Below are 26,373 nucleotides of genomic sequence, written 5' to 3'. Positions count from 1 at the left end.
TGAGAGTATTTTGGGGTCATGCCCCTAGGCCCCCAAACTGTAGAACAGTTTGATGAAAAAAACTTTGTCATCTCTAGGGCTCTGAAAAGTCTAAAATTAAACACCAACCCAGCCCTGAGGGATAGCAGCAGAAGTTGTATATAGTTTACAGTTTCTGAATGTAGAACTTTGAATTAACACCTATGCTGATAAAATAATTTTATGTAAAAGGTGCACATATATAAAATACATGTATAAATTGTATTCCAGTAGTTAAGAATTTCTTTTTTTTTTTTCAGTAGTTAAGAATTTCTGATAGATTCTAAGCTGAAATGAGATTTTTAAGTTTATCAATTCAGTACAAAAGACAAGAAAAAAATGAAACCAGCAATAATTGCAGTAACAACAATGGCTCGTACCATTGAGTCCTTTCTCTGAGACAGGCACAATGCTAAGCATGTATTCACATGTATTATCACATTTCATCCTCATGTCAACATGGAAAGGTGAGTACTATCATCCTGTATTTTTCAGGTGAGGGAAAGGAGTCAGAGAGGTTAATAAGCTTGTCCAAGGTCACAAAAACAGTAGGTAATAGAACAAGGACTTGAACCCAGAACGCTATAACTTAAAATTAGGCTTTTAACCATAAACTACAGTATAGTCGCTGGTGGTAGGGCACACATTTATCTATGAGCTCCCTAGCAAACAAAGCAAAGGAAGAAACAGGATCAGGCATAAGATGCTATATATCAGGCAGAAACAAACCCTCCCAGGAGATGCATAGCTTCCCTGATCCTAAGACCTGAGTAATGCAGACTGAGACTGGTGGAAGAACAAAGGCTGTCTGTGTAGCTCATTTAAAAAGCCATATTATTTTGAAACACTTCAGCACAGTTATTACATATATAATCAGGTAATACCCCAATTCCATGTGATGGATACTGATTCATACAGTCAGGTTGATGAGGCCCGCTTCAAAATTCTCTGCCATCTACTTAAAACTTGGAACTGCATTTCTTTGGGTGTAGTCCATGATCCAGACTTTTACATGGTTCCAAGAGACCTTTCTCTTAATTATAGTGAGTTATGGAGCTATTACTGAACTACATTATCAATTCTTAAATATTTAATACCTACAGAATATTGTCCAGGGAGAAAAGCTGAGCTCTGGCAGGAGCCCAATACTTTGACACACTCAAGGGATAAGGCTGTGATGATAGAGCAGGGCCAGCCTTTTGCTTACAGAGACATGTGCAGGCATTGCAGGGCCTCCTGAGACCTCAAAGATGAAGAATGGTGGCCCTATGTTGAGTCCTACCAAAGTACATGCTTATCACTCTAGAAATATCCCTATAATTGAAAGGCTCCAACTGTTAACCCACTTAAATATTTGTTACAGAGAATCCTGATAAAAATGACAAAAGTGGGCCAGCCCTTGAAGTCATTATGACAGAGTTTGACCTGCATGGCTTTTGCCTGGCTATCCCTCTTTAGTACTCAGGCCTTGGAACTTTCTTATCTGAAACTCTGTAAAACAAAGCTCACGTTTCCTCTGTCTCCTGAGTTCCACTGACTACCATTCTGCCAGTCTCCAAATTGGAGTGACCCTCAGCCCTTGTCTCCTCCTTGCATCAAGGCTGTGGCAGATTCTAATCTCCCTCCAGAACACATGTCACCTCATAGCCATTCTACATTCTCACCAGCTCTACTCTGCTTGGGTCTCTTGCTGGTCACTATCTCATGGTTTCTGAATCAGCCTCTCCAATACCTCCTCCCAACTGCCACAAGGTTAATGTTCTTCAGGTGTGGCTCTGGTGAGAGAATTTAAAATGTTCAAGTTCATTTAATCCAATCACTTTTCATGACCTTCAGAATTACACCCAGACTCATTAGCCTGGCTTTATAGATCTTTCAGCCATGGCACCCATAACCTCCCTTACCTGTCTCATCTCCTCTTCCTCCACAGAGACACCTGGCCTTCTGCTGCAGGTCATCTGACTCCATCCCGTTCTCCAGACACACTTCACACTTGCCTACATCCTGCAGAGTCTGAAGCGTATCACCACCCAATCCCCATAGGCCCATACACCCATGCGCACACACACAAAGCCTTCTCTCCCTGCTTTTGCACAACACTGTGCACTCACATAGGGCATCACTTCGTGTTTGCATTTTCCTCATTAAGGTAGCTTTCTTAGTTCTCACAGGAGATTATAAATTCCTTAAAAACAAGGGTAGTGTCTTCCTCATGTAACACCTCAATGCCTGGCACAAAGCCTCTGTGTAATAAGCTTCCAAATCCTTGTGGGATTCCTGGAGCTCAGAGTAACCATCCACTCTTACCCTACAGCCCTACAGTCGCCCATTGAGTATCAACGGAAAGAACGGAACACGGCCGTGATGAGGTCCCAGCCATCCAGGGTTCCCCAAGCCAGCCCCAGGCCCTACTCCTCTGTCCCCACGGGCTCTGAGAAGCCCCCAAAGGGCTCCAGCTATAACCCACCTCTGCCACCCCTGAAGATATCTACCTCCAATGGCAGTCCAGGGTTTGACTACCACCAACCTGGGGACAAGTTTGAGGCCAGCAAGGTAAGTGACAGCACCTTATCCCCACCCTCAACACCCTGAGGGCGCAGCCTCTGGGCTCACTTGAGGAAGTAGCTTCTTTTTATGCCTCTCATTTGACCAGAAGCAACCCACTAAATACAGCTGAGTCTCAATTATTTCTCTTTCTTCCCCTGCAAATTGAGTGAGTTAGACCAGTTCCCTCTGCTCAGACACTCTGTGTCAAAGGGCTATTGTCATCTGCAGAAACTCTGCAAATATAAGGAAATATTGTAGTGGCAACGGTGACCTATACCAAATTAGAGTAGTTGTAGTTTGGATCACTAAAAGTCACAACTCTACTGTTTGACAGCTTAAAGAGGTCACCCTTTCTAATGATGAGCTGCTGAAGTGAGCTCATAGTCCTTCGCCATCCACTGGCTGATACAGCAAGGGGAAATTGCTCATTGTGAGTGTGAATGGGAGTAGCAACCTTGGATGAGACATTTTTCACAGATAATCCACAATTCAAACAGCACCACGAGAGCAGCGTAGAATTAACTGTATATCCAGTCTACACAGCTGTTTTGACCCTACCAAGTGGTAGGTGTGAGAATAAATGGGAAAAGTGCTAGATTAGGAATTCAGGCAATCTGGTTCCCATTCCAAATTCTGCAACCCACTTGTTCTAGAACCTTAGCAAGTTCATTAATCTCATTAGGCCCCGGTTGCCTCTAGAACTTAATGGATCTTTGAATAGATTTTTTTTTTACTTACATTTTTCCTTACGTGTTCTGATCTTGTAGTTTTATCCAAATTATTAGATGATATTAATTTTTTAATGATCTATTAATAAAAACTAAGATAAGTTTTTTAAAAATCAACTGTTAATGTCTAAGTTCAATTCTGTATTAGAATAACTATACTGACCTATTTCATCACATTACCTAAAAATGATTTTCTACATTAAAAATTACCCTTGTGAGTTAGTTGAAGTCATATTGGCCTTTTGTCAAACTTACTGAAGAATTTCTGGCTCTGATCATGGTGTATGAGGTAGCCAGGCCTCACTAGGAGATACAGGTCTAGAAGCAGCTTTCCTGGTGTAGTCATATGAAAAGGCCCCAGAGGCCGGACCTCTTGTATTAATGAATATGGGCGGAGCCAGAGAAGTTTTGTTCCCAGTGGGGTTGGGTCAGGGTAGGTCATGGTCTTGCCAGTTGAATTGGGCAAATGTCTCATTGTTACTCCTGCTTCAAAGATCAGAATGTAGCATAAGACCAACGCAAAAGGAAGAAAAAAATGTTTCGAAGTGTCTGCTTTCTGCTAGGGGGTTGTGACCCTGACCTGACCTTTGCCCCGACGTCACTCTGCCCAGGGGCTTATGTCTCTGTGTACCTGTGCCACCCTCTTCTATACATTAGAGGATGCCGGTGGGAAGGTTGCATGCTAGGGAGGCTTCCAGGTGGAAGGTGTTTATGTTCCCTTGTCTAGACAGTTCTCTACCTATTCACCCTTGATTATAATATTATATGCAACATCATTATAAAAAGTAGATTTTCAAAGCATGTTTATAGATATCATTTTATTGCTCAAGGTAATGTTCTGCCTGCTGTTTACCCTGCTAGTAGAGGGTTGGCCTTTAACCACGCAGAGGGATGTGAACGGCCTCCTTGTGTCCGTGTCACTCTTGCCTTTGTCTCTTAGCAGGGCGACCTGGGAGGCTGCAATGGGACCTCATCCATGGCCGTGATCAAAGATTACTATGCACTGAAGGAGAACGAAATCTGTGTGAGCCAAGGTGAGGTGGTCCAGGTCCTCGCCGTCAACCAGCAGAACATGTGCCTGGTGTACCAGCCTGCCAGCGACCGCTCCCCGGCGGCCGAGGGCTGGGTCCCAGGCAGCGTCCTGGCGCCCCTACCCAAAGCCACAGCGGCCGCAGAAAATAGTGACGGAAGCATCAAGTAAGTGCCTCGTTGGCTTCCCTGGGAGAGGATTGTGTGGATTAAAAAATCAAAACCAAACAAAGAACACAAAAAATGCAAACACACGCTAGGGAATTCCTGCTGCTTATTCTCGACAGTGCCACCGGAACCAATGTTCGAGCGCTGGAGCCACACGCAGCATGGGGCAGCCAGGCTGGATTGTTCCAGGCTTTTGTTGTTGTTGACAGTAGTGGCTGTGGGTTTTTGGTTTTGGGTTTTTTTTTCCCTTTTCGTTTATAATTTTCTGTTCGTTTTTTTTTTCCTCCCCTCCCCCATTAAGAAAAGAACCCTACTGAAACCCTAGATGACAAAGGCTTGCCTTCCGTTGCTCCATTTGACCCACCACAGGATTCACTGGACTGGACTTTATTTATATTGTATTAAGTTACTGATATATATATATATATATTTTTTTTTTTTTTCTTTTTGATTGACACCAAAAAGTACCTTAGCACGAATGCCAGACCTATATAGGTCAGAGGCCTGCTGCTTCTCCCAGGAGAGAGGGGGGAACTTTTTGGTTGTCTGTGGCAATTCCTCTGTACAGATTGTAACATTTTTTTTTTTTTTAATTTCTCCCCTCCCCTGTCACTTTAATATATGTTCATGGTAATTTGTAAGATATTTCTTTTCCTTATTTTGGTTGCGAAGACCCTTCCGAACACATTCCTGTATAAAGTATTTTGCACTATTTAAAGAACCCCATATGGATGAAGTCAGGTTGTGCAATATAAATGGAGAGTCACAATGTTCATCATTGTACCTGTAATGTAACTAATAATTTTAAATGTACTATTTTAAATATGTAAAATAAATTTTCACCATGAGCATGTTTTAATGAGGCTAAAGACTAGTTGACCCTTTTTCCCCTATTTCACTATTCTGGGAATTTTAAATGTGCAAACTATTCTTCTTCTTTTTTTTTTTTTTCTTTTCTATATTTTAGGAATCGGTTGAATGCATTGGCAGTGTTTTCCTACACAAAAAGTGCTTTAGTCACTAAAGCTCCAATACTAGCCTTCCCTTCAGCGGCCCCTGTAATATCTCTGTCTCTAACCCCTGAGATGTGGAATGGTACAGATTGGATGCTGTCCAGCTGGGTGCCCTTGAGGTGCTGTCGTAAAGTAATGACTGATGTACGAGGCAATGTTTGGCTTGCACCCCCCGTTTTCCATGCTGTGTGGCCATCCATGGCAGAGGTGGAAGGAACTCCCCACGAGATAGCTGAACAGGGGCACCAACAGAACAGCGCTTCTTTGGCCCTTTCTCTAACTCAGGGAATAGAGGGGACTGATCTCACCCTGGCCTTTCTAGGTAACCACAGGCCCAGCTGGAAATCAGTGGTGGCCTCTAAGGCACAATAGGCCCAAGTCATTTTATTTAAAAGACATTTGTTTTGGGTACCTTTTAAGAAGCTTTGGAAATAAAGGCCCTCAAAGCATTGAAGTTCTTATTAGTCAGTTAACTAACAGAGCTAACTTGTCATGATTTGTGACCTAATTATTCAGGCACCCAGGACTTCTTCCTCACTTTTGCGTCTTTTGATCACTTTTTCATACCTTCCGTGGGAGGGAAGGTAGGAGGGATGTCAGGCTGGGCAAAAGAGAAGAGATCCAAATACGAATGGGTCATTCTGGTTCCTTGTCAGCCCTTCATGCACAAGGGTTGGCAGGTGTGGGGCAGAGGCATGGACTTGAAATGGTTGTCAGTATTTATCAGTGAAGGACACTTACCACACCCTCCCCAGGGCCTACTATGACTACAGGAGTCAGAGTTGGTTGGGATGCCTCCAGCATAAATGTCACTGAAACCCTGTCTCCACATCAGTTCCCGGGCCTGTGGCCAAGAGATGGAAGCTCCCCAAACCATGATGACAACTTCTTCTGGGAAGAAGAATGTGAAATTGAGCCTGTCCTGCCGCTGATACGACTCCGAGTCTTCCTTCTGAACATTATTTGTAACGTTTCTAGTTTCTCAGCAAGCATACTGAATGACCCCCAGAGGGTTGTAATAAACGTAGGAACACACCCCACGCTCACACACACGCTCACTCTGCTGTCCACCCTAGGAGTCTTTGTAGCATGGACTTCCCTGACTCAAGGTGTTCTCAGACTGAGTCAGGGATGTGGATTCTGGGGGTAAAGATATGAGGTGAATGTCTGAAGTTAACAGTGATACTGTCTAAAGTTAGTTTCCACGACTGGTTCTCACACAGGTACAACCGAAGGAAGTTGCTGGTATGCTAGGGAGCCTGCCTGTTCAGGAGGTACAAGAGAAGGTCTGGCCAAGAGATTCTGATGGAGCCCGCTTCCCCCTGAAATCTGAGAACATGACTATTATTACTCTTTCCTACTCAGAAGGGTGACCATTGAACATGTGTATTAGTGATAAATATTTTGGAAACACCTTCAAGACATCCTAAAACTCCTGACATATTAGAACATTCTCCTTCCTCCTAAATCTTATGTCTCTCTTTCTCTCTCTCTCTCTCTCCCTCTCCTCTTTCCCTTAATGAAGGCTCTTTTCATCAAGCTCTGTCTGCAAAGGCCTAAATTTGACAAGGAGACACGGAAGGGAGGCCAACCTCACCTATTCCAGACAATGATAGAACTTCATCCAAATTCTGTGACCACACCTGAAACTGATGATGCCTGCCCAGGGTCACTAATGCTGTTTGTGACTTGGCTTTTGGTGTCTTTGTTTTTGAGTCCTGACATGTGGAACTCAAGAGCTCTGCTCTGAGCTTGTCTTTACAGGTCTGTGAAGTAGCTTCCAACCCCCTTGTGGAAAGGAAGGAGTTAGGATATTGCTGCCCCCACCACCCTGAGAGCATGTAATGGGTCTTCTCCCAACAGGAAAACTCTAGGACCTCTTAGTGCTCGACAGAGCTCTTTATTCACAAACACTGAGTGATGTGGAGGACATAGAACAAGAAACCTTCATCCTAAAATAATGATAAATGAGTGGTGTTCAACTGTGCATTAAGTCAAATGCCCTAGAAAAAAGTCCTATCGGTACTACAGTGTTTGGGAGTAGCCACAGCCCAAATGTAAATAATGAGATGAAAACCTCAAAATCATCCTTTTGGGTCTTTATGTCTGGTCCTGGGAAAATACCAGTAGCTTATGCATTATAAAATCTACTTCTCTTATCTTTCCTGTTTTACCCACCCCCTCCGCACCTCATTCTTCCACCATCCACCATATTCCTCAGAAGGGAATTCCTCAGTCCTCTAAGGCTTCATCAGTATGATATAAAAACTTTCCTTGGTAGAGTTTAATAACCCAGTACTCATATTTTCCTCAAGTGCTGCAGCCAACTTGCACATCTCTCAGGAGGGGTCAAAGCACATCCTCACTCACTCCCTATTGGAGGCGAGATCGGCCACCAGCCACCACAGGAGCTGGCGTGCAGGTTTGGGGCCTCTGAAGCTGGGGCTTAACTGGAGCACCTCACCTACTGACTCACCCAAGGGTGGCGGGCCCACCCACTGCCTCACTCTGCCCTGACCTGCCATTTTGATTGGTGCATTTTTTGGTACAACAGGAAGTCATGTTCATGGCATACTCTACGAATGAGAAAGCGGGCAGAAGTGGAGAACACGGGTAAAAATGAAGCCACAGGGCCTCGTAAACCCAAGGATATTCTGGGCAACAAAGTCTCTGTTAAAGTGAGTAAGGTCTTCCAGAGCTGTGTCCCACCTCTCATCTACTCCCACCCTGCAGCATCTCACAAGTCAATTTGGGTGGATGGGGATTTTTTTTTCCCAGTGTGGGGACCAGAGGGGAAGTAGTCTAGCAGGATTTTGCATGCAAGATCAATTTATTTTTTATTTTTTATTTCTCCTGGCAACTTCGATTCAAATAAGTAAGTATCTTTTTTTTCTTTTATACCTTTCTCTTTATACTGTGCACATGTTTTATAACAAAATTTTCTGTAGCATTATTCTCATAAAAATGCAAGGTGCTTGATTCATACTGAAGTTCTCAAAGCTGCCCATTCAGTATCCTAGGTTTGAAAATACATGCAGGGAAAGAAGATTAGGGGTGCTTGCCAAACTTCCAACCCTGTGAAGTCTGAGGTTTGGAATTTAAGGGCCACTATGGCCTTGCTAAAGTTTCATTTCTTTTCCCCAGAATTCAGACGACATCATTTTCAGGCCTACACATGGGCAGGGAAGGGGAGGCACATTGGCAAGCCCAAGTTACTGTTTTGTAATAATCCACCTCTTACTATGAACCCATTGATTCTAAGCTTCGGCAGACTCATATTGCCCACCCCCCCATCTTGAAACGATGTGATCTGTTTTCTTTACATTGGGCCCTCTGAAAAGGATCTGACTCTGGACGATGAGAATGCTGAACATCGTTATAATGTGTGATTATCCACCTGGCACTTTTTCCCCTTCCTGAGCAAAATAAGAACAACTGAAACCCATGCTAACGTCCTTCTTGGGGAAAAGAAATTGTATTCCCTTCTTCACTTTCCTCAGGGAAGTCCCAGCCTCACAGAAGACAAGAATTCAAATTCTACAGCACTCATGCTTCATGTGGTTGCTTCTTCCACTGCTGTTTCCCATGAGATGTGTGGCAGCACATGATCCCAGCTACCCACCCCCACCCCCCCGGCCCGAAAAGAGCATGCTGCCACCCTGGGTGATCAGCACCCCCACCTTAGAAGCACTTGGTTTTTTTTCTCTGCCCACTTTCCCATTGCTCATGCCCTTCTGAAGAAGTTCTCCTCCCTCTCCAGCAAAAGCTGCCTGTGTTCTAACTGTGTTCTCTTTCTTCCCCCTCCTCATGCTGCCCTTCAAGGAGACGAACAGTTCCGAGGAGTCAGAGTGTGATGATCTTGACCCTAATACTAGCATGGAGGTAGAAGCAGCTATTGTTGTCCTATTTGCTATAATGATTGTCTTTTTAAATGTGTTCTATAACAGTGACCTTGCTGAAGTGACTGGTCAGTCAAGGATAAATGGTGATGTGAGAGCATCTCTGGGTGTCCCCTCCCAACTTAAAGACAAAAAGAACATTTATTCAGCTCAATTTTTATAGAAAACTTGACCTAGATATTTTTAAAAAACCAACAACAACTTTTTTTTCCTCATGGAAAATGGCGTTATGAAGAGTGGCCGATTCCTAGCTGAAAGACAAGAACCCTTTTAGTTTTAGTTTCTCCCTCTTTTGTTTCTCCTTCCTCCCTCTTCCCTCTTTTTCTTTTCCCTTTATTCTCTTCATCTGGTTCTTCTACTAGAACCTGTTCTTCCCTTGATGCTTCAGCAAAATCATGGACTAGGTGTGGTCTGGTGGGTGACCTGCTCCCCAGTCACTGTATATGGCTGGCTTAGAGCAAATGAGTGATGGTAACAACTCCAGGACCCACCTCTGCCTGGCCCCAGGGCTCCTGGGCGGTGGCTGTCCCATCCGGAAGTAAAAGCAGCCCTGTAACCTTAGCCGCAGTCTCTCTAGAGACAGGGAGACTAAAACATTGTCAGGGGCCTTTCTTCCACTGTAGGGCTCCAGGGGTATGGGAGTAGAACCAACACCTCCACCGAGAACATTGAATCAATTCCAACTCCTTCTTGGCCAGAAACTATCTTGGGTTAGAGAAATAGGACCTTCAGCATGGCTTGCCACGGAGTGACAACCCTCATAAAGTTATAAGCCCTAGACAATTAGAGCACATGTAGGCCTGGCTTTCCCTGCCATTTTGTCTTTCAGAGTAAATGGAAATGTTTTTCTCCAAATCTGTGTTCCCATTACCAGTAATGGATAAAAGTTTAGAGATTTCCCCTAAGTACAAAATAGTATTTTTTTTTAAATCTTTTCCTTTTTATAGACCTAAGCTTTCTACTTAACTAGATGGACTTTTATTATTCTTATTCTAATTTGACCTAATCCCAAAGAAACCCAACACCATATTAAGTCAATGACCAGAAAACCCAAGAAAGACCATTCTGCGCAAGAAGGAGTAAGTCAGCTGTGGAAGATGCCAGTTGTGTTGAATCAGGTCAGAGACAGGGGTTAAAAGTAGGAGTTCTGCCAGGATACCATGGTTGCCTGTGGGCGTGGGTATTGCCACAGAGCTAAATCCAGCAGGTGTGGGGCAATGCAGTGCGGCAGCGTGGGAGGAAGTGGGTATGGCACTCGTAGCCTAAATGTATCTTAGAGAATGAGGAAGCCAGGGGAAATTTCTGGCTCTGCTTTCCCTGTGTTTCATAGGATAGGCACTAGCTCCCATGGAGCCACACCTATCAGCTTGTAGACCCGTGCTGACACCTGTATTTCCAGGTCCAAGTTTTGCTGGCCCATATCAGAGATACCATCTGCAAGTAGAGGAAGTCCAGGCAGAGGGAGGGACAAGCCAGGTATTGGTGATCTAGAAAGCAACTTGGGATCTTTTTCAGCTCAGGTGAAATGGGGAGAGAAAAGTGGCTTTCCCACCCTGCTCTTTAATGCAAGAAGTGGGCACAGAGCCATGTGGGGCCAAATGAGCAACGCAAACAGAGAAAGTTAACTGATGTAATCAGATGCTCCATTCTATGGTTAGATAAGCAAAAGGACATAAACACACACACACACGTACACATGCGTTAGCCCTGCTTTGTGAATTGAACACATTTCTAAGGTTCTTATTCATCCAAGGCTTACAGCCCTTCACACAGACTGAATGAGATGGGTCCCAGGGAGGTGATTTGGGATACATAAGCAAAAGCATTAGGATGTTCATGCTGAATGGAGGAAAGCCATGAATTGTGTTGATGCATGTCTGGAAAGTTTTCAAACACAATACTTGAGGCAGTCATTTCAGTTAACTGGCACTGTTGAGGGGGCATGTGGTTAGAAGCCAGCCAAATATTCTGATTAGTCCAAGGTTTCTGTAGGAGGTGTGCATGCAGCCCTGGAATATTCCATACGGATCCTTTTAGGTGCCAGTGAGGTCTTGGGCAGTGGCTGTGTTAAAGTTAACTCAGCACATAAGCAGGTGCTGAGGGGACACAGGCATCTTGGTGCTGCTAGCTTAGAATTTTCAGACACAAATAACAAATGAGACAGAGAGAGTCAGCCTGTTCAACATGAGTTGAGAATTTTCCCACAGGATAGGTAAGCAGAACTTCACTGCAGTGTTCATTGCAGAGGAGGAAAATGGCCAGGGGTGCATGGTAAAGAGAGCGACTCCTTGAAGACCCAGCTTGAGAAGCAGGTGGCCTCCTGAAGGCCTCTGGCTGCTCGCTGGTCATTTGGGGCACCATTACCAGGTCCAGCCTGGCCCCCAGCCTCACTCTTATCTTCTGAACCTGAGCACTGTGAGCACTGTGATGTGCGTTGTCTGGTTGTTGACAGCGTGTCCCTGTGCCCTGGTGAGCTGTGCTGCCACCCCCGTGGCTGGTGCCATGAACCCCCTGTGCTCGACCCCAGCCGCCACGCCGGCCCGCACACCCAGTGCACTCACTGTTCCATGCCAGGTCTCTGGGTGCTAAGTCCGGCCCTCTCCACTGTCAGCCCTTGACCTGCTGCCCGCGTGTTGATTCCCATCCCAGCTGTATTTAGGCTCTTTCTCCTGCCTCCACACGTCCATCACTGCCAAATTCGCTACTTTTCTTTACTTTTTCTCAATTGGTGGAGTGAAGGGTCCCTTTAAGGAGCAGTTTCCTTGCATCTTTGCTTACCATCAGGGCTGGCATACGTCCCCACCATACCTTTTCATGGAGGTTTATAAACACCTCCTTGAAAGCTAATTAAGAGGAAAATGAAGCACCCTGAATCCTAGGAATCTGATTTCCAAAGCTTTCCAAGAACACCCAGCTATGTAGAAGGAGGCAATTCTGCTCTAATGTATCCACCCTTTGTCTTCCCCTATGGAGAAACGCTTGTGTAGAGCCTCAGGTACAGCCCCCACGCCCCACTCCCAGCACACAAGCCGCTGCAAGGTTGGCTCCGTCTACAGATCCTCTCATGGTCTGGCTCCCCCTTGCTCCTACTGATCTGTGACCGCACCTCAGAGAGAACTATTCTGGAAATGGCAAAGGTCTGTCCATAGTTCACCTTACTTTATCTTGCGCTGATTACGCGTTGGAGGCTGGTGGAGAAGAGGATATGGTATATAAGAGAAACGTTTCTACATGGAAGAAGAATCCAATCAGGCTGAAAATCAAACTAGGCTGTTTGGGGAACCAGTTAATGCATTTTTTCCAGTACAGCTTAGACTGCTGAGTGCCTTTCCTTGTTGAGGACTGCAGGTGAGATGGTCTGCTGAGCATCACATGCCCACCTGCTAGCTTCCCACATCCAGCCCCTGCTCCTGTGTCTGTGCGGACACCCAGGCCGGGGCCAGGGCTCAAGGGTTCAGGCTCACCGTCCACGCTCTGAGCCAGTGCCCACCTCTGAAAAGTCTGGATCCTCCCTGAGCTATCCTGGATTTCTCGTAGGACCCAGCTAGGCAGGTTCCCACACCCCTGCCATCTCAGAAAGTTGTCTGAGGACTCTGTTGAGACTCGGGGTTTTGTACCTGCCCTCCAGCCCCAGAACTGCTGTGTGCCAACATCATGTGCTCAGGAGGAAGACCTCAACCAGCCTCCCAGACTTGGGCCTTCATCTTCGGGGATAAGGTTTCTCAGTCCAGCTTTTATGTCAAGCCCAATTAAATAAATGCATCGTAATTTTAAAACAAAGCCCAATGCCACTTTTAGCAGAGAACATCAATCCATCAAAGCAAGAAGTTGTCACAATTCCAAAAAGGCTCCATCTCTGCCCCATTTAACAAGGAGCCAGCCTCATCCACGACGCAGACTAAATGCAGACCTTACTCTCGGTCATTATGCCAGCTGAGAGACAGCTCAGGTGGTTCCTTTCTGCCTAAGAACAGGGTTGGGGTCTTGTGGGAGAGCGTTCTGAGAGACGAGGGAGAGAAAGCACTTGGAAAGGCAAAGCTACATCATAAGGAAATTTCCAGTCAGGGTAAGAATCCTAGACTTTCAGAGTTGACAGAAACTTAGAAACCTTCAGTTAACTCCATCCCCTTCATTTATTTACTTTTTATTGTGGTAAAACCTACATAACATAAAATTTACTATTTTAACCATCTTTAAGTGGCATTAAATACCTTCCCAATTTGTGCAGCTGTGACTGCTATTCATTTCCAGAACTTTCTCTTCATCCCGAATTGGAACTGTACCCACTGAACAATAACTCCGCATTCCTCTCCATCACCCGAGCCCCTTCAAAGACTTTTAGAGGAGGAAACAGGCAGAAAAGTTGTATCTTTTAGTTTGAAAATGAGAAGATGCCCTGAAGGCAGAATGTGTCTTTCCCTGGCCATCACTCCCTGACCTCCACCAACCTGCTCCCCTCATGGGCAGGGCGCTGCTCCCTCATCTCCAGGTTGTTTTTGATCTAAAACACAGATCCTGGAAGACAAGAAGACCTGCCTCCCAGTGCCAATTTTTCTGTGTGGATTTGTTGTTCAGCTTTGCAGCTCAACAAAGAGGAATATCATATCTGCCCATCCCAGCTTTCCAGGGCTAAAGTATGACTTAAATAAAAATGACACAAAGATAGGGCACCTGGCTGACTCAGTCAGTAGAGCATCTGACTCTTGATGTTGGGGCCGTGAGTTCAAGCCCCACGTTGGGGGTAGAGATTACTTTTCTAAAAATCACACAAAGGCACATGGAAAGTACCCCATGGAAAGAGCGCTGGAATGGGAGTCAGAACACCTGAGTTACAGTCTGGGTACTGTCAACTGTGCGGCCTCGGGCCACTTAGCCTTGCCGAGCCTTGGGTTTCTCTGAGAGGTCACACAGCTCAAGGACTCCATGGGATTCCATGCTCCATGCGGCGTGGAATCCTTTGAGCTCCACACAGATCCAAGGTGTGATGTCAGTGGACTTTGAGACCCTTTGCTCTCCTGAACTTCTAACTGAAAACACTGAGACCCTCCAACAGAAGAAGTCAGAGATTCTGTGGCTTGACCCTGAAATTTGCTTCGAAGGAGGTGTGCCAGGACTGGCCCGGGTACATTTACTCCTGAGATCAGACTGGAACGTCCACTCCTGGCCCTGGAAGGGTTTGAGTGGCCAGAGCTGACCCTTCTTTCCTTCCCCATACCCACAGTTGCCCAGCCCCAGCTTCTGCATCTTGAAAGAGCTAGCCTGCTGCTCCCACCTCAGCTGCTTTGGCTCCCTGTCCCAGATTCAGAGCTTCAAAATAACCTGGCCAGACAGACTGAAGGAAACTTCTTACACCCCTAGTCAGGTGACTGACCTCCTGGCATCGCCAGTGTATTTCCACTGATGCCTGTTACTGCATTATATAAAAAGAAAATGTTTTTTTTATGAAAAGAGCTCTTTGGAGAAAAGAAAGTGAAGCATCACATTCCTGTCTTTTTATTTTTACAAAATATTTTCTTTGTAATATATCTGGTGGGTTTGGCCTGGAGACTCACTCTTGTTGCCTGGCTTTGTTCTGACTCAACATGCAGATTGCTTTATATACTGCCACTAAGGGAAGGGCACTTAGCTTGCCAGAGCTGGCATATCTCTCTCCTGGGGGAATTGCAAGAAAATCTTCCACTGCATATTCACATCTGTTAGGTTTTCTATTCCTTCCAGCAACCCTGTGAAGATGGGGTTTTCTTACCCTCCCAGAGGAAACAGGGTCAGAGAGGTCACGGTCACACAACCAACAAAAAGAGCAGGTCTGGGGCACCTGGCTGGCTCAGTCCGTAGAGCATGCAACTCTTGATCTCAGGCTCATGAGTTCAAGCCCCGCGTTGGATGTAGAGATTACTTTAAAAAGGGAGAGAGAGAGCCAGTCTTGATTGTGGTGCTTTGAGAGGCCAAACTTGGCATGTGATGTGGAGGTCTGCTCAGTGAGGCTCAGGTACTTTTTTAAGAAGGTTCAGGCCCTCCCTTGTTGCACATCTGCTTATCGGAGGAGAATTTCTTCCTCAACAACTTTTTAAATCCCTTGACAGTGGGGGTGATGACTTGGCCTCACCCACACCCTTCCCCAGTGACTCAGGAGTCCAGCCACAGAAGCCAAGAAAGGAGATCCGATCACATGGGAGAAATGTCTGAATCGATTTCTCAGGCCAATACAGTCACTTAGCACCCCTCCCCCCAGTCATGTGTGTCCTGTGGCACTCTCACCGTAGTCTGGAGGCCTCGCCCATCTCATTTATGTTGTCCATGAATGAGATTATGAGGTGCCATTGACCCAGGAGAAGTTGCTCTAAGAGCAGCTATTAGAGAAGCAAAGACCACCACCTCCCTCCCCAACCCTGTGCTGTCAAGATTCACCTACAAGCTCACTCAACATGATATCCTAGTCAATTCAATTTATCGAAAGTGAATAACACAAAGCATTGCAGTGAGTACAATGGAGGGCCAACATATTACATAAGATCAGGTCCCATGCTTAAGAAGCATGCAGTCACGTAGGGAGAGGCAGGTTTGATTAAATTCATATCACATAGCAAACTTTACAGTGTGCTCTATTAAAAGGCACAGGGCCATGCATTTATTCATTCAGTGAGTATTTACACACCTAATCAGGCACTGGGCTAATAATAGCAGCTACTACTTATCAGTCTTCTTTATGTACCTGGCTCTGCTGAGTCCTTTCCTCCCAACAGTGTCAATACATAGGTACTCTTATCATTGTTCCTGTTTTACAGATGAGAAAACTAGAGCTCAGAGAGAGAGGTTAAGTAACTTTCCCAAGGTTGTGTATTCTCACAGCCTGTGTCTCCTAGGAAGTATGATCATTGGCTTCACGTGATGGCAGTGTATGGGTTGGGTGGACTACTAAACAGTCTTGCAGAAGGGTAAAGGGGAAGAGAGCATGAACAAGGGGCCTGAGGTATGAAAGTGCCTGGCACATTCTGAGAAGAGTATATGGTCTGGGTAGCTGGGGTTTAGGTATGTGAGAAGAGCTGTCGGAGACAAAGCCTAGCAGATGACTTGGGACCAAACAATGAGGGCCTCGAGAAACTTGCTAGGAAGCCTCAACTTGACCCAGTGGACAACGAGAACAAAAGTAGGTTTTTAAGCAGAGTCCATGTGTTTCATTAGGGAGAAAGAGAATCTTAAGCAGGGTCCATGCCCAGCGGGTAGCCCAATGCAGCGCTCTATCTCACAACCCTGAGATCATGACCTGAGCCTAAACCAAGACTTGGATACTTAACCGACTGAGCCACCCAGGTGCCCCTCATTCTGCACTTTAGGAAGATAGCTGACACCTGAGTAAGCAACAGTGGGTCAGGCAGGTCTATTGGAGGGCTGCTGCCGTAGACCTAGAGGTAGGTGAACAAGAGTAAAAAAGTAAAAAAGCTTTGGGGGTAGGAATATGAGGAGGGTCGAATCATTAAGGGATGAGACCTCAAAGCGTTCATCCATAAAGCCTTTATCCAAGGTCAAGATCTTGACTTCCACGTTGGACATGTGATGTATAAAAAGGAAGTCGTAACAGCACCCCTCACCCCAGTCCCTTCTGAACAGAACTCCAGGCTGCTGGGAGCACAGGAGACCCATGCATGCACAATAATAAACCACCTTCTGCTTTGACTATTTTGTGGGATGAGTGGTGGATTTTTTTTCATTATTATGTTAAAAGTCATATTTTTATCCTTTTTATTTTCAAGGACACACCAAATGGTCTCTAACCAAAATACTGAGGAGGGGTGGGAAGAGGAGTCGGGCTAGAAATCCCCATAAAACAGCTAATGTGTTTGACACATGAACATTCAGAGATCTGTACCCAACAGCCAGCGCTTAAACATTCTTCTCAAGAACACACACATCTTTTTACAAAAATGGACCATGTGCTAATAACGCAAGTCTCATCAAAAAAATCAAGGAATGGGGCACCTGGGTGGCTCAGCCGTTAAGCGTCTGCCTTCGGCTCAGGTCATGATCCCAGGGTCCTGGGATCGAGCCCCGCATCGGGCTCCCCGCTCCGCGGGGAGCCTGCTTCTCCCTCTCCCCCCAACCCTGCTTGTGTTCCTGCTCTCGCTGTGTCTCTCTCTCTGTCAAATAAATAAAATCTAAAAAAAAAAAAAAATCAAGGAATGAGTATCCTATAGATCAAGGTCTCCAACCACCATGCAATTGAGTTAGAAACCAGTCACAAAAATAATTTTTAAAATGTATACATTAGGAAATTTAAAAATATTTCTATCACAACCAGGTCAAAGGGGAAAAAAGGCAAAGTTGAAGAAAAAAGACTTAGAACTAGACAGTCATGAAAATACTCTGGAAAGTATGGAGCTACTTCAAAGACAATCCCATTGTTGTTTGGGATTGTGTTGCATTCACATACTTTGTGTCTTGCAGCTTGCTTTATGTCCATTTAGAGATAAGCAGAGGTAGGGATATTTTCTAAACATTTAGAAAATCATGTCTTGTTTGGCCAGATTAAAAACAGGAAGGGTTAAACCTCCAAACCAGAAATCATACCTAATTTTAGAAATTGGTTTTCTTATATCTATTCATTTTATTGCCAAATTTCCTCACCTAAAATCATCTAAAATGCCTTCCCTTCCTCTTCTGAACAGAGATTCCCATTAAAAGAACACAAAGGCAATAAAAAAAAAAACAAGGCCAACTACACAAATTCTGGGTTTGTTCAGGCTAGTTCTGAGATGAGTTTAGAACATTTGGTTTGAGTTTCTTTTGGCCATTTTGACTCCTTCAGCATTCTAGATCTGTAGTTTTGAAATGTGTTTTGTGACCGGTAATGAGGGATTGGGAAAAAAATGGGGTGGGGTGTTTTCCTTCTGGAGTCAGTTGACACCTGGTTTTCTAGACAAGGATTTTGCCATCACTCTCAGGACATGGGGCCAGAATCTTGGACATTGACTGGCAAGAAAAAGAGACTCAAGATTTCTTCAAAGCTCAGCTTGTTATTAAGTGCTGGTTGATTTTACCTCTAACTCTTTCCCGTTACCTCACTGCCCTCCCATTTTGAAGAAAACAATTGGAATTCTCTCCAGAAGGAAGAAACTAAGTAGCTGGTGGACCACGTTGTGGTGGTTCCTTTCGCTCTCTCAAGGAGGAAACGTGACCACCTGCCGCCCTCTGCTGTTCAAATAAAAGCAGATTCCCAAGCCCTGCTCTACCAGCCTCGACCGCTTGGGTTTGCGTCTCCCAGAGAGAGAACATGAGCATTTTATACAACAGTGTCATTTTGCCTCCATTACCACATCCATTTCGATTCCAGTTCCCTCCTCTTTCCCATCTACCGCTCTCCACGGACTCTCAAACTGTTTCTAAGGAAGGAAAACATTAGGTTTCAAGAAATGTGTGTAGCTTATGATTACCCCTCCCAGCCCCGGGGCTGATATCTCAGGTCTCGGCACACACTAACAATGATCATTAGACAAGGTGGTCAGGAGGCCTAGATTCTAGTCTACTAATTGGGTGAGTTAATTTGATTCAACAAATACGTGGGCTTCTGCTATGTGTAAAGATGCTATGGTAGGCAGCATGACTTAATGGTGCATAAAACATGTTAAAGGGTTACTATCTTCAAAGGATTCATGAGTCTGGTAGGGTAATAGCATGCAGGGAAGATGACATAATAGAAGCACGAGCAGAGCCATAGATACCAACCTCCGGAAGAGCAGGGAGGAGGAAAAGATCACTGTCAGCTAACTCTTAGTTATGGACTGACTGATGAGATTCCAGAGCAAGTCACATTCCAATTGATGGAAATAGGAAAACACTCCAAGTTCATGGCAAGACATTTTCTCAACTCGCACCAAATTAGGATCCCACCCCTTGACTGACTGACTGACTGATGGATGGATGGATTTGGCAAATACCTGTGGAGCCCTTATGTGCCAGGTATTGTGTTAGGCTCCAAGGCAATAACAGTAAGCAAGGTTCTTGCCCACATGGGCCTTGTAGTCACAGGGAGCCATAGACAAATACCTAGGCTGTTCCACTGCAGTGTGAGGAGGCTGTCGTGACCCTCCTCCAGTCCATATTCCAACTTGCTTCAAAGTAGAAAGAGTAAAATGAGGGAGGACTCTTCCATGGACATAATCCAGAGTCAAAGTTAGAAAAGCATTAGCATGAATTTCAGCCAGGCTCTTGGTCCTTGCTAGAGGAGTTTAAAGGGGAGGACTAGGTAGAAATGGGACGGAGATCGAGGTTAGGGAGCAAAGGTAGGTAGGCTTTCGACAGCAAGGACAACGTGTCACAACGATTTTTCCAAGACCTTGCCTGTGCACGGAATGCTATGGTGGAAGGAGCACATGTGATCTCACATGGACTTCCCTGTGTCATCTGGAAATAGGAACAATAGCATCTGCCTGGCACACCCTCCCAGAGTTTGGGATGAGCAAATGAAGGAGTTTATGAGTGGTCTATGCCAACTACATGATGTGACACAAATCACTGGTGTTATTACCATTATCGGCAACGCTTGGGTAGGCCAGGAGGCAGAGGAATGAAGACTGATGCCTTCCACAAGCCCCTTCCAGATAGAGAACCTGCAAGTAAGCCTTGTTGGCAACCTTTCTCTCCAACTTCCCGCTAAGTCTACCTCCAAATTAGGAAGGTTTGCTTTTTAAACTATGTGTTTAATAAGAACCGTGGAAAGTAAGGAGCTACCTTCTTGCCTTATTCCTCACGCAGTTGGGAGTGATGGGAAAGAGGAATAAGGCAAGAAATTCCCTACACAGCAGTTTGGGGTGCTGTTTTATAGAAGTACTACCACAGTGCAGAGTTATGAAACCCCACTTAAAATGTTATAATGGAGAAACGGGCCATTTGTCTCCTCCCTGTCACTCCTGGCATGTGATCACTATCTTACTCCCTTGTGGATTCCCATCAGGATGGGAAATACAGGCCACTGGACAGAGCTGGCAGGATTCCCAAATCGTTTCTACCCTAAAGTCCTGATGGGGGAGGTGGGGCGAGGGAGAAGACAGTGCTCTGTGTCTGTTTCAGGCTGGTTGTTAACATCAGCCAGGCACCATACTGGCCGCTGTGCAGAGGTCACTGAATTCTGTCTTCCCCACCAGACTTTTGGCCCAAGAGCATGTCTGCCTTGCTCACTGCAGGCCACAACCAAGGGGCAGCTCAGTACATCTTTATCGGAACAAATGAGCCCTTGCATCAAACAAGCTTTCCGGTGGGCAACATTATCCCCAATTTACAGCTACAACTGAGGCCTAAGCTGCTTAAGAATGTCCAAGGCAAGAGAGTGTGTCTGGCTTGGGGTCTGGATACGATATGCTTTGTCCACTCCTGGAGTTTATATTCCCTCGCAAGTGGAACGCCGCTGAGAACCTCCTCTCTCAGAGGCAATGGACTTTATTGTTTTTTTCATCATTTTCCCAAAAGTTCGCTTTCCATCTGTGTTTGAAAACAGGCTCTGATCAAATATTATTAGTAATACACCCTGAAATAATTATTTTATAGATCGTATGGACCTAGTTCCAGGTTCTATTTATGAGCCATCCCCAATTCTTAGAAGAACTGGAATGAGGACAAAGGTCAAATATTCATTCAACCAACATGTATTAAATGCCCATTTTGCAGCAGAAGCCAGGCTAGGGGCCTGAGATACAAGAAAAATAACATGCTCCAGTCCTTGAGGAACCTACAGTCTAGTAGTTCTGACTGTGCCCTCTTTTCCTTTGAAAAAGATTATAAAAGTGAAACATAAGGACTACAGGATATTTGAAAAGCCCAGGTAAGAAGAGAAAGAAAAAAATCACCCGAAATTCAGACATTTTATAAATCCTGAGGGTAGAGCCTCCATCCTAACGTCTCTAAATCCATAAAAACTCGCACCAGCCTGGAGGAGGAGACAATGTTTTTTGAATGGGGGAAAAGCCACCCTCGATCTCGCCACTCTGTGATAAGCCCTGATAATGTTTAGAAAATATTCTTCATCTCCTTTCCTTGGACTGTGAAATGACTGGTGCCGATGTCGTTGTCTCTGCCTTGGCTAAGCCAGGGGGGACCTTTGTGGCCTCCTCAACATCACTACAAGTGATGGGGTGCTGCCCACCGTGTTCCCGGGCTGTCCCCCTGCCACAGCCCCATGTCTCCTCATGAAGAGGGGGTCTCTTGGGTGTGCGAAAGGCAGCTTCTACCAAATGCCCCCACATCTCACCGCCCCACCCCAGAAAAGCCTCAGGGGCAGGGAGTTGGTTTACCTGAGACCAGTTCCCTTGGAAAGAGGGGGCTTTCAGCGGCTTTCCTCAAACCAGGGTGCACGTTGATTCCCCTGAGGCAGCTTTTCAAAAATCCCGATGTCTGGCCCCACTTCCCACCAGCTAAAAGAATCTCTAGGCCTGAGGTCCAGGCATTGGTCTTGTCGTGTTTTTAAAGCTGCCAGGGTTAAGGATTGAGAACCACTGATTTAAAGGAAGGCCGGGCAGCAGTGTATGTGGCCTTTGAGACTAGCAGAGGGCACTGCTGAGGTCAGTCTCAAGACTTGACAGCCCCAGGATTTGGCATTACAAGGGTTTTCCACAGCTCACTTTATGAAAAAGCTGGGTGCTATATGTGGGCAATTGGTTTGCAAAGGGGAATCCAAAGGGGGAAAATAGCATCTTTGTTCCAAAGGGCTCACATGGATCCTGATTAAGGGAAGAACAGACAGAAACCGGGTTCACATACGACAGGAGTTAAGTATGGGGAGATAAGTATGAAGGCCCCAATGGGCCATTTGTGAGGCACGTGAGCTGTCTGGCTTCATTTACGAAGGAGAGAAGAATTTTGCAACATAAACTCTTACAGAAAAGGCACTGTAACAATAGGCTGCTTAGCAGAAGGAAGATGACTAGAATTAGATCATCTTTCTTTACTTAAGTAGTCATTGAATACTTACTTGTCAAGCATTGTGTCAAGCACTTGACATATATTACTCATTTGATCTTTGTGATAACATTTCGCAATAGGTATTAGTTATCCCCATTTTATAGGGAAGGAAATTGATGTAATAAATCTTAAGTGATTATCACACAAAACAAAGGAGGTGAGCCCCAGCCCTTCTGACTCCGAAACCCATGTTTCGTTCACCCCGCCAAGCTTTATAACCTGCACTCCATGATGAGAGGTAAAACAAAAGATGAGAGAAAAATCAAGAAGGGGTGACTTTTCAGCATGGCTAGTCGGCCAGAAGTCCATCTTCTGTGAAGATCCACGGGGTCACGAGGCAGCCTTTACGATGTGTGTCAAGAGCCCCCACAGTGTCTCTGCCAACCCGCCATGCAAATGTCAGGTCACTTTGTTGGCCTAAGTCCGTGTTTTCACCTAGGCAGCACGAAGGGCTAGAACCCCTAGGTCAGTGCTTTTCAAGTTGCTCTATGCTGGGGACAGGATGGACGGGTATGACCTTCCCTTTCCCCTGCAACCACACAAGCTCTGCATGTAGCTGCTTGAAGAGAACGTTCCCCCGTTTGGTGGGGGAGGGCTACATCTGGAAGGAAACCATTGGGTTAATGGTTAGTGCTTAATGTCAATGACCATTGCAGTTTGATCCAGGTCAGGTGCTCTGTTTTTGAAAATCCGTGACACCGGGAAGACCCGGTGCCAACACATTGCTCGAGCTCAGATTGAAGCGGGGCAGGGAGCAGGGCTTTTATGCATTTGACAGGGAGGAAGAGCCACCGAGGAAGTGAAACGTGGGAGAGAAAGGCCAGCTGCAGCCAGCAGAGCTCGCAGTCATGACACACCTGCCTGGGACCCTGGGCCACCCAGAGGAGCGTGAAGAACCAGAGTAGAGAGGGAAGCACAGCAGGTGCTCGGAGTTGTTACTGAGATGCTGACACAGTCGCAAGCAAGAGAGCCTGGCCTCCAGGCTTCGTCTCCTGAAACTGTACTTCCTTTTTACTCAAGAGGGTAGAAGTCTCCTGTTGTTTCTCAGTAATTTAGGCTTTAAGCAATTTTCTGTTTCTTTGTGTTTTTCAGATCTTAAATCCAAATTTCATCCAAGAAGGTGAGTTAAAAAGTAGAATCAAGAACGTGGGGATTGGCTAAATAAATTGTGGCAAACCCAGCAGTGAGGAAGAGGCTGTAAATAATGGTGATGTGGTTCCGAGCGATGGACAAGGAAGGGCGTTCATGATAAACTGCTGGGGTGGGAAAGACCACAACTTGCAATAGGTGTAATTTGTGTAAGGAAAAGAGTATTGATGAAAGCCCAAAGGACATAGACCAAAATGTTCGCAGTAGTTACCTCTGTATCAGGACATCATGGAGTCTTTTCTTCTTTTTACTTATCTGTGTTTCCTGATTTTCTGAAGTAAACATTTATTATTTTTAAAATACTTCTTCTTGGGACACGGATGACTCAACAGCATTAAGCTGAAGGTTATTTGAATCATGACACGTGGGGGGCAGGAGAGGGTGGTGTTGGGAAATGGCTGTTTATTCTGTTTGTTCTAAATGATGATTTATGTCAATCTGACCACAGTGGCCCCAGAATTCCTTGTGCCCTTAGTGGATGTGACCTGCTTGCTTGGGGACACGGTGACACTGCAGTGCAAAGTCTGTGGGCGGCCGAAGCCCACCATCACCTGGAAGGGGCCAGACCAGAACGTCCTTGACACGGACAACAGCTCAGCCACATCCACCGTCTCCTCCTGGTAAGCTGAGCGCCCCACGTGGACACCGCCCGCACCCTGGTGCAGCCTCCGTGCCGGGCACTTAGCCTCTCCGGGGGACAGCTGCCCTGGGGCCTATTCTAGCGCAAATACTTGGCCTTGATGAGGAGAGAAACGGAGTCAACCCCTGCGGGCGGCTCGGGAAAGCGTGCTCTCGTGCTGCTTGGCATCACAGAGACGTACCTGAACCTACAAGGACAGTTGGCAAGACTGCATTCTGCACCCACACTCAATAAATAAAAGTATAAACCTCTAGGGGCACCTGGGTGGCTCAGTCGCTAAGCGTCTGCCTTCGGCTCAGGTCATGATCCCTGGGTCCTGGGATCGAGTCCCACATCGGGCTCCCTGCTTGGCCAGAAGCCTGCTTCTCCCTCTCCCACTCCCCCTGCTTGTGTTCCCTCTCTCGCTCTCTCTCTGTCAAACAAATAAAATCTTTGGAGAAAAAAAAAACCATAAACCTCTATATCTCAGGTCAAGCCTGAACCATGCTTTTGAAGAGCTTTGACAGTCACTGACGTACATCCCCCCGACTGGCTGATTTTTCCCGAAGGCTCCCCAAGGGACTCTCTATGTCCTTAGTAGGGGCAAAGGCTCCAGACCTGTGGGAGGAATGTGAGTCTCACATCCCAACATCCTGGGGTTTCTTTGTGCCTGTCAGGAGCCTGTGAAACAGTGATCTATTGAATTCTTCCATTAACCTAAGAACAATTTTTCTAGAAGAAAAGAAAAAGACTCGCTCCAAAATACGCAATGTTAAACAGAAAATCCAGCCATACACATGCTTCCATAAAGAAAGGGTATTTAAAAAAAACTTGGTTGACTGCCTCCCAATCATTCTGTTAGTATTCATTGTGTACTAACTACTGTTTATTTTTTTTTTTTTAAGATTTTATTTATTTGACAGAGAGAGACACAGCGAGAGAGGGAACACAAGCAGGGGCAGTGAGAGAGGGAGAAGCAGGCTTCCCGTGGAGCAGGGAGCCTGATGCGGGGCTCGATCCCAGGACCCTGGGATCATGACCTGAGCCGAAGGCAGACGCTTAACGACTGAGCTACCCAGGTGCCCCCTAACTACTGTTTATAGTGGACAAGCAGTAACGAGCCCTAAGTGCTTAAGCATTTATCAAAGAATCACCTAGAATCAAACTCCCATCCATTAACTTAATTTTTATGCATATGAAACGGTATTCCCAGCAGAGATGGCCAGGAGTAGCCAGGTCCTAAGATCAGTGGGCCCATGGAACTTAGCGTGAGAGCCAGTGCTTGGTGAGGATCCCGAAGGGCCATAGGCTGTATATGTCTCCACATCGGGGAGGGAGTGGGGTTGACGGTGACTGCTGCATTTCACCCTTTCTGAGCAGTGCTTCCCTTGTGACATCCTGGCCCCCAGACTAGGACTATTAGGGAAGTTAGCATTTAGTGGTGGAATTTGCCCTTTACTTAATGCACTTAATTGTTCTGAGGGTCCCCTAGTAGAATTTGAAATACTTAAACATTTTCATTCTCAGTTGTTCCATTTTCTTTTGTTTTTTATTAAATCTTTTTAAAAATATTTATTTCCTTGAGAGAGAGAAAGCAAGTGAGAGAGAGAGAGAGAGAGCAGGAGTGGGGGGGAGGGGCAGAGGGAGAGGGAGAAGCAGGCTCCCCTCAGAGCAGTGAGGCTCAATCTCAGGGCCCTGGGATTACAACCTGAGCCAAAGAGAAGGCAGACGCTTAACTGACTGAGCCACCCAGGTGCCCCTTCTTTTTTTTTTTTTTTTTAAGATTTATTCACCCTATTAAAAGAGAGAGAGAGAGCGAGCAAGCGTGTGCGAGGGTTGGAGGGGAGAGCAGAGGGAGAGAGAGAGAGAGAATCCCAAGGAGACTCCATGCAGAGCATGAAGTCCCACATGGGGCTCAGTCGCAGGATCCCAAGATCACTACCTGAGCTGAAACCAAGAGTCAGACGCTTAACCGACTGTGCCACCCAGTTGCCCCTCCAATTTCTTATACCATTTGTTATTGTTTTATGAGACTGAGAATATTTTAGGACAAAGTTGCTAGTGGTAATAATACCAGTAATATTGCATAGGGCTTTATATATTTCAAACCATGTTCTAATTCTTATCTCGTTTTACTCCTTTTCTATCCCTATACCCTATATACAACAAACATGCGACATAGGAGAGGCAAGAATTTCCCCCATAAAGAAATGGGAATATAGAAAGACAAGGTGATCACCCAAGGTGTACAGGAA

At 45.7% G+C, this 26,373-nt stretch overlaps 1 protein-coding gene across 10 annotated transcripts in view; it reads left to right on the top strand.

Moving 5' to 3' along the window:
• The window catches only part of KALRN (kalirin RhoGEF kinase), a 648,894-nt gene that overhangs the window by 606,122 nt on the left and 16,399 nt on the right, over nt 1-26,373 (top strand). For 3 of the 10 annotated variants that reach the window (XM_035000003.1, XM_034999999.1, XM_034999998.1), the window contains 2 exons: nt 2,333-2,571; nt 4,237-5,355. In XM_035000003.1, coding sequence (XP_034855894.1) covers nt 2,333-2,571; nt 4,237-4,494 — 497 coding nt within the window. In that variant the 3' untranslated portion in view covers nt 4,495-5,355. The other 7 variants (XM_034999991.1, XM_035000000.1, XM_035000002.1 and 4 more) reach the window with 6 other exon arrangements.

The sequence above is a fragment of the Mirounga leonina genome, unplaced genomic scaffold (genome assembly GCF_011800145.1).
Source record: "Mirounga leonina isolate KUSES-001 unplaced genomic scaffold, KU_Mleo_1.0 Mir_115, whole genome shotgun sequence".
NCBI lineage: Eukaryota > Metazoa > Chordata > Mammalia > Carnivora > Phocidae > Mirounga > Mirounga leonina.
This window is presented reverse-complemented; position numbering and strand designations above follow the sequence as displayed.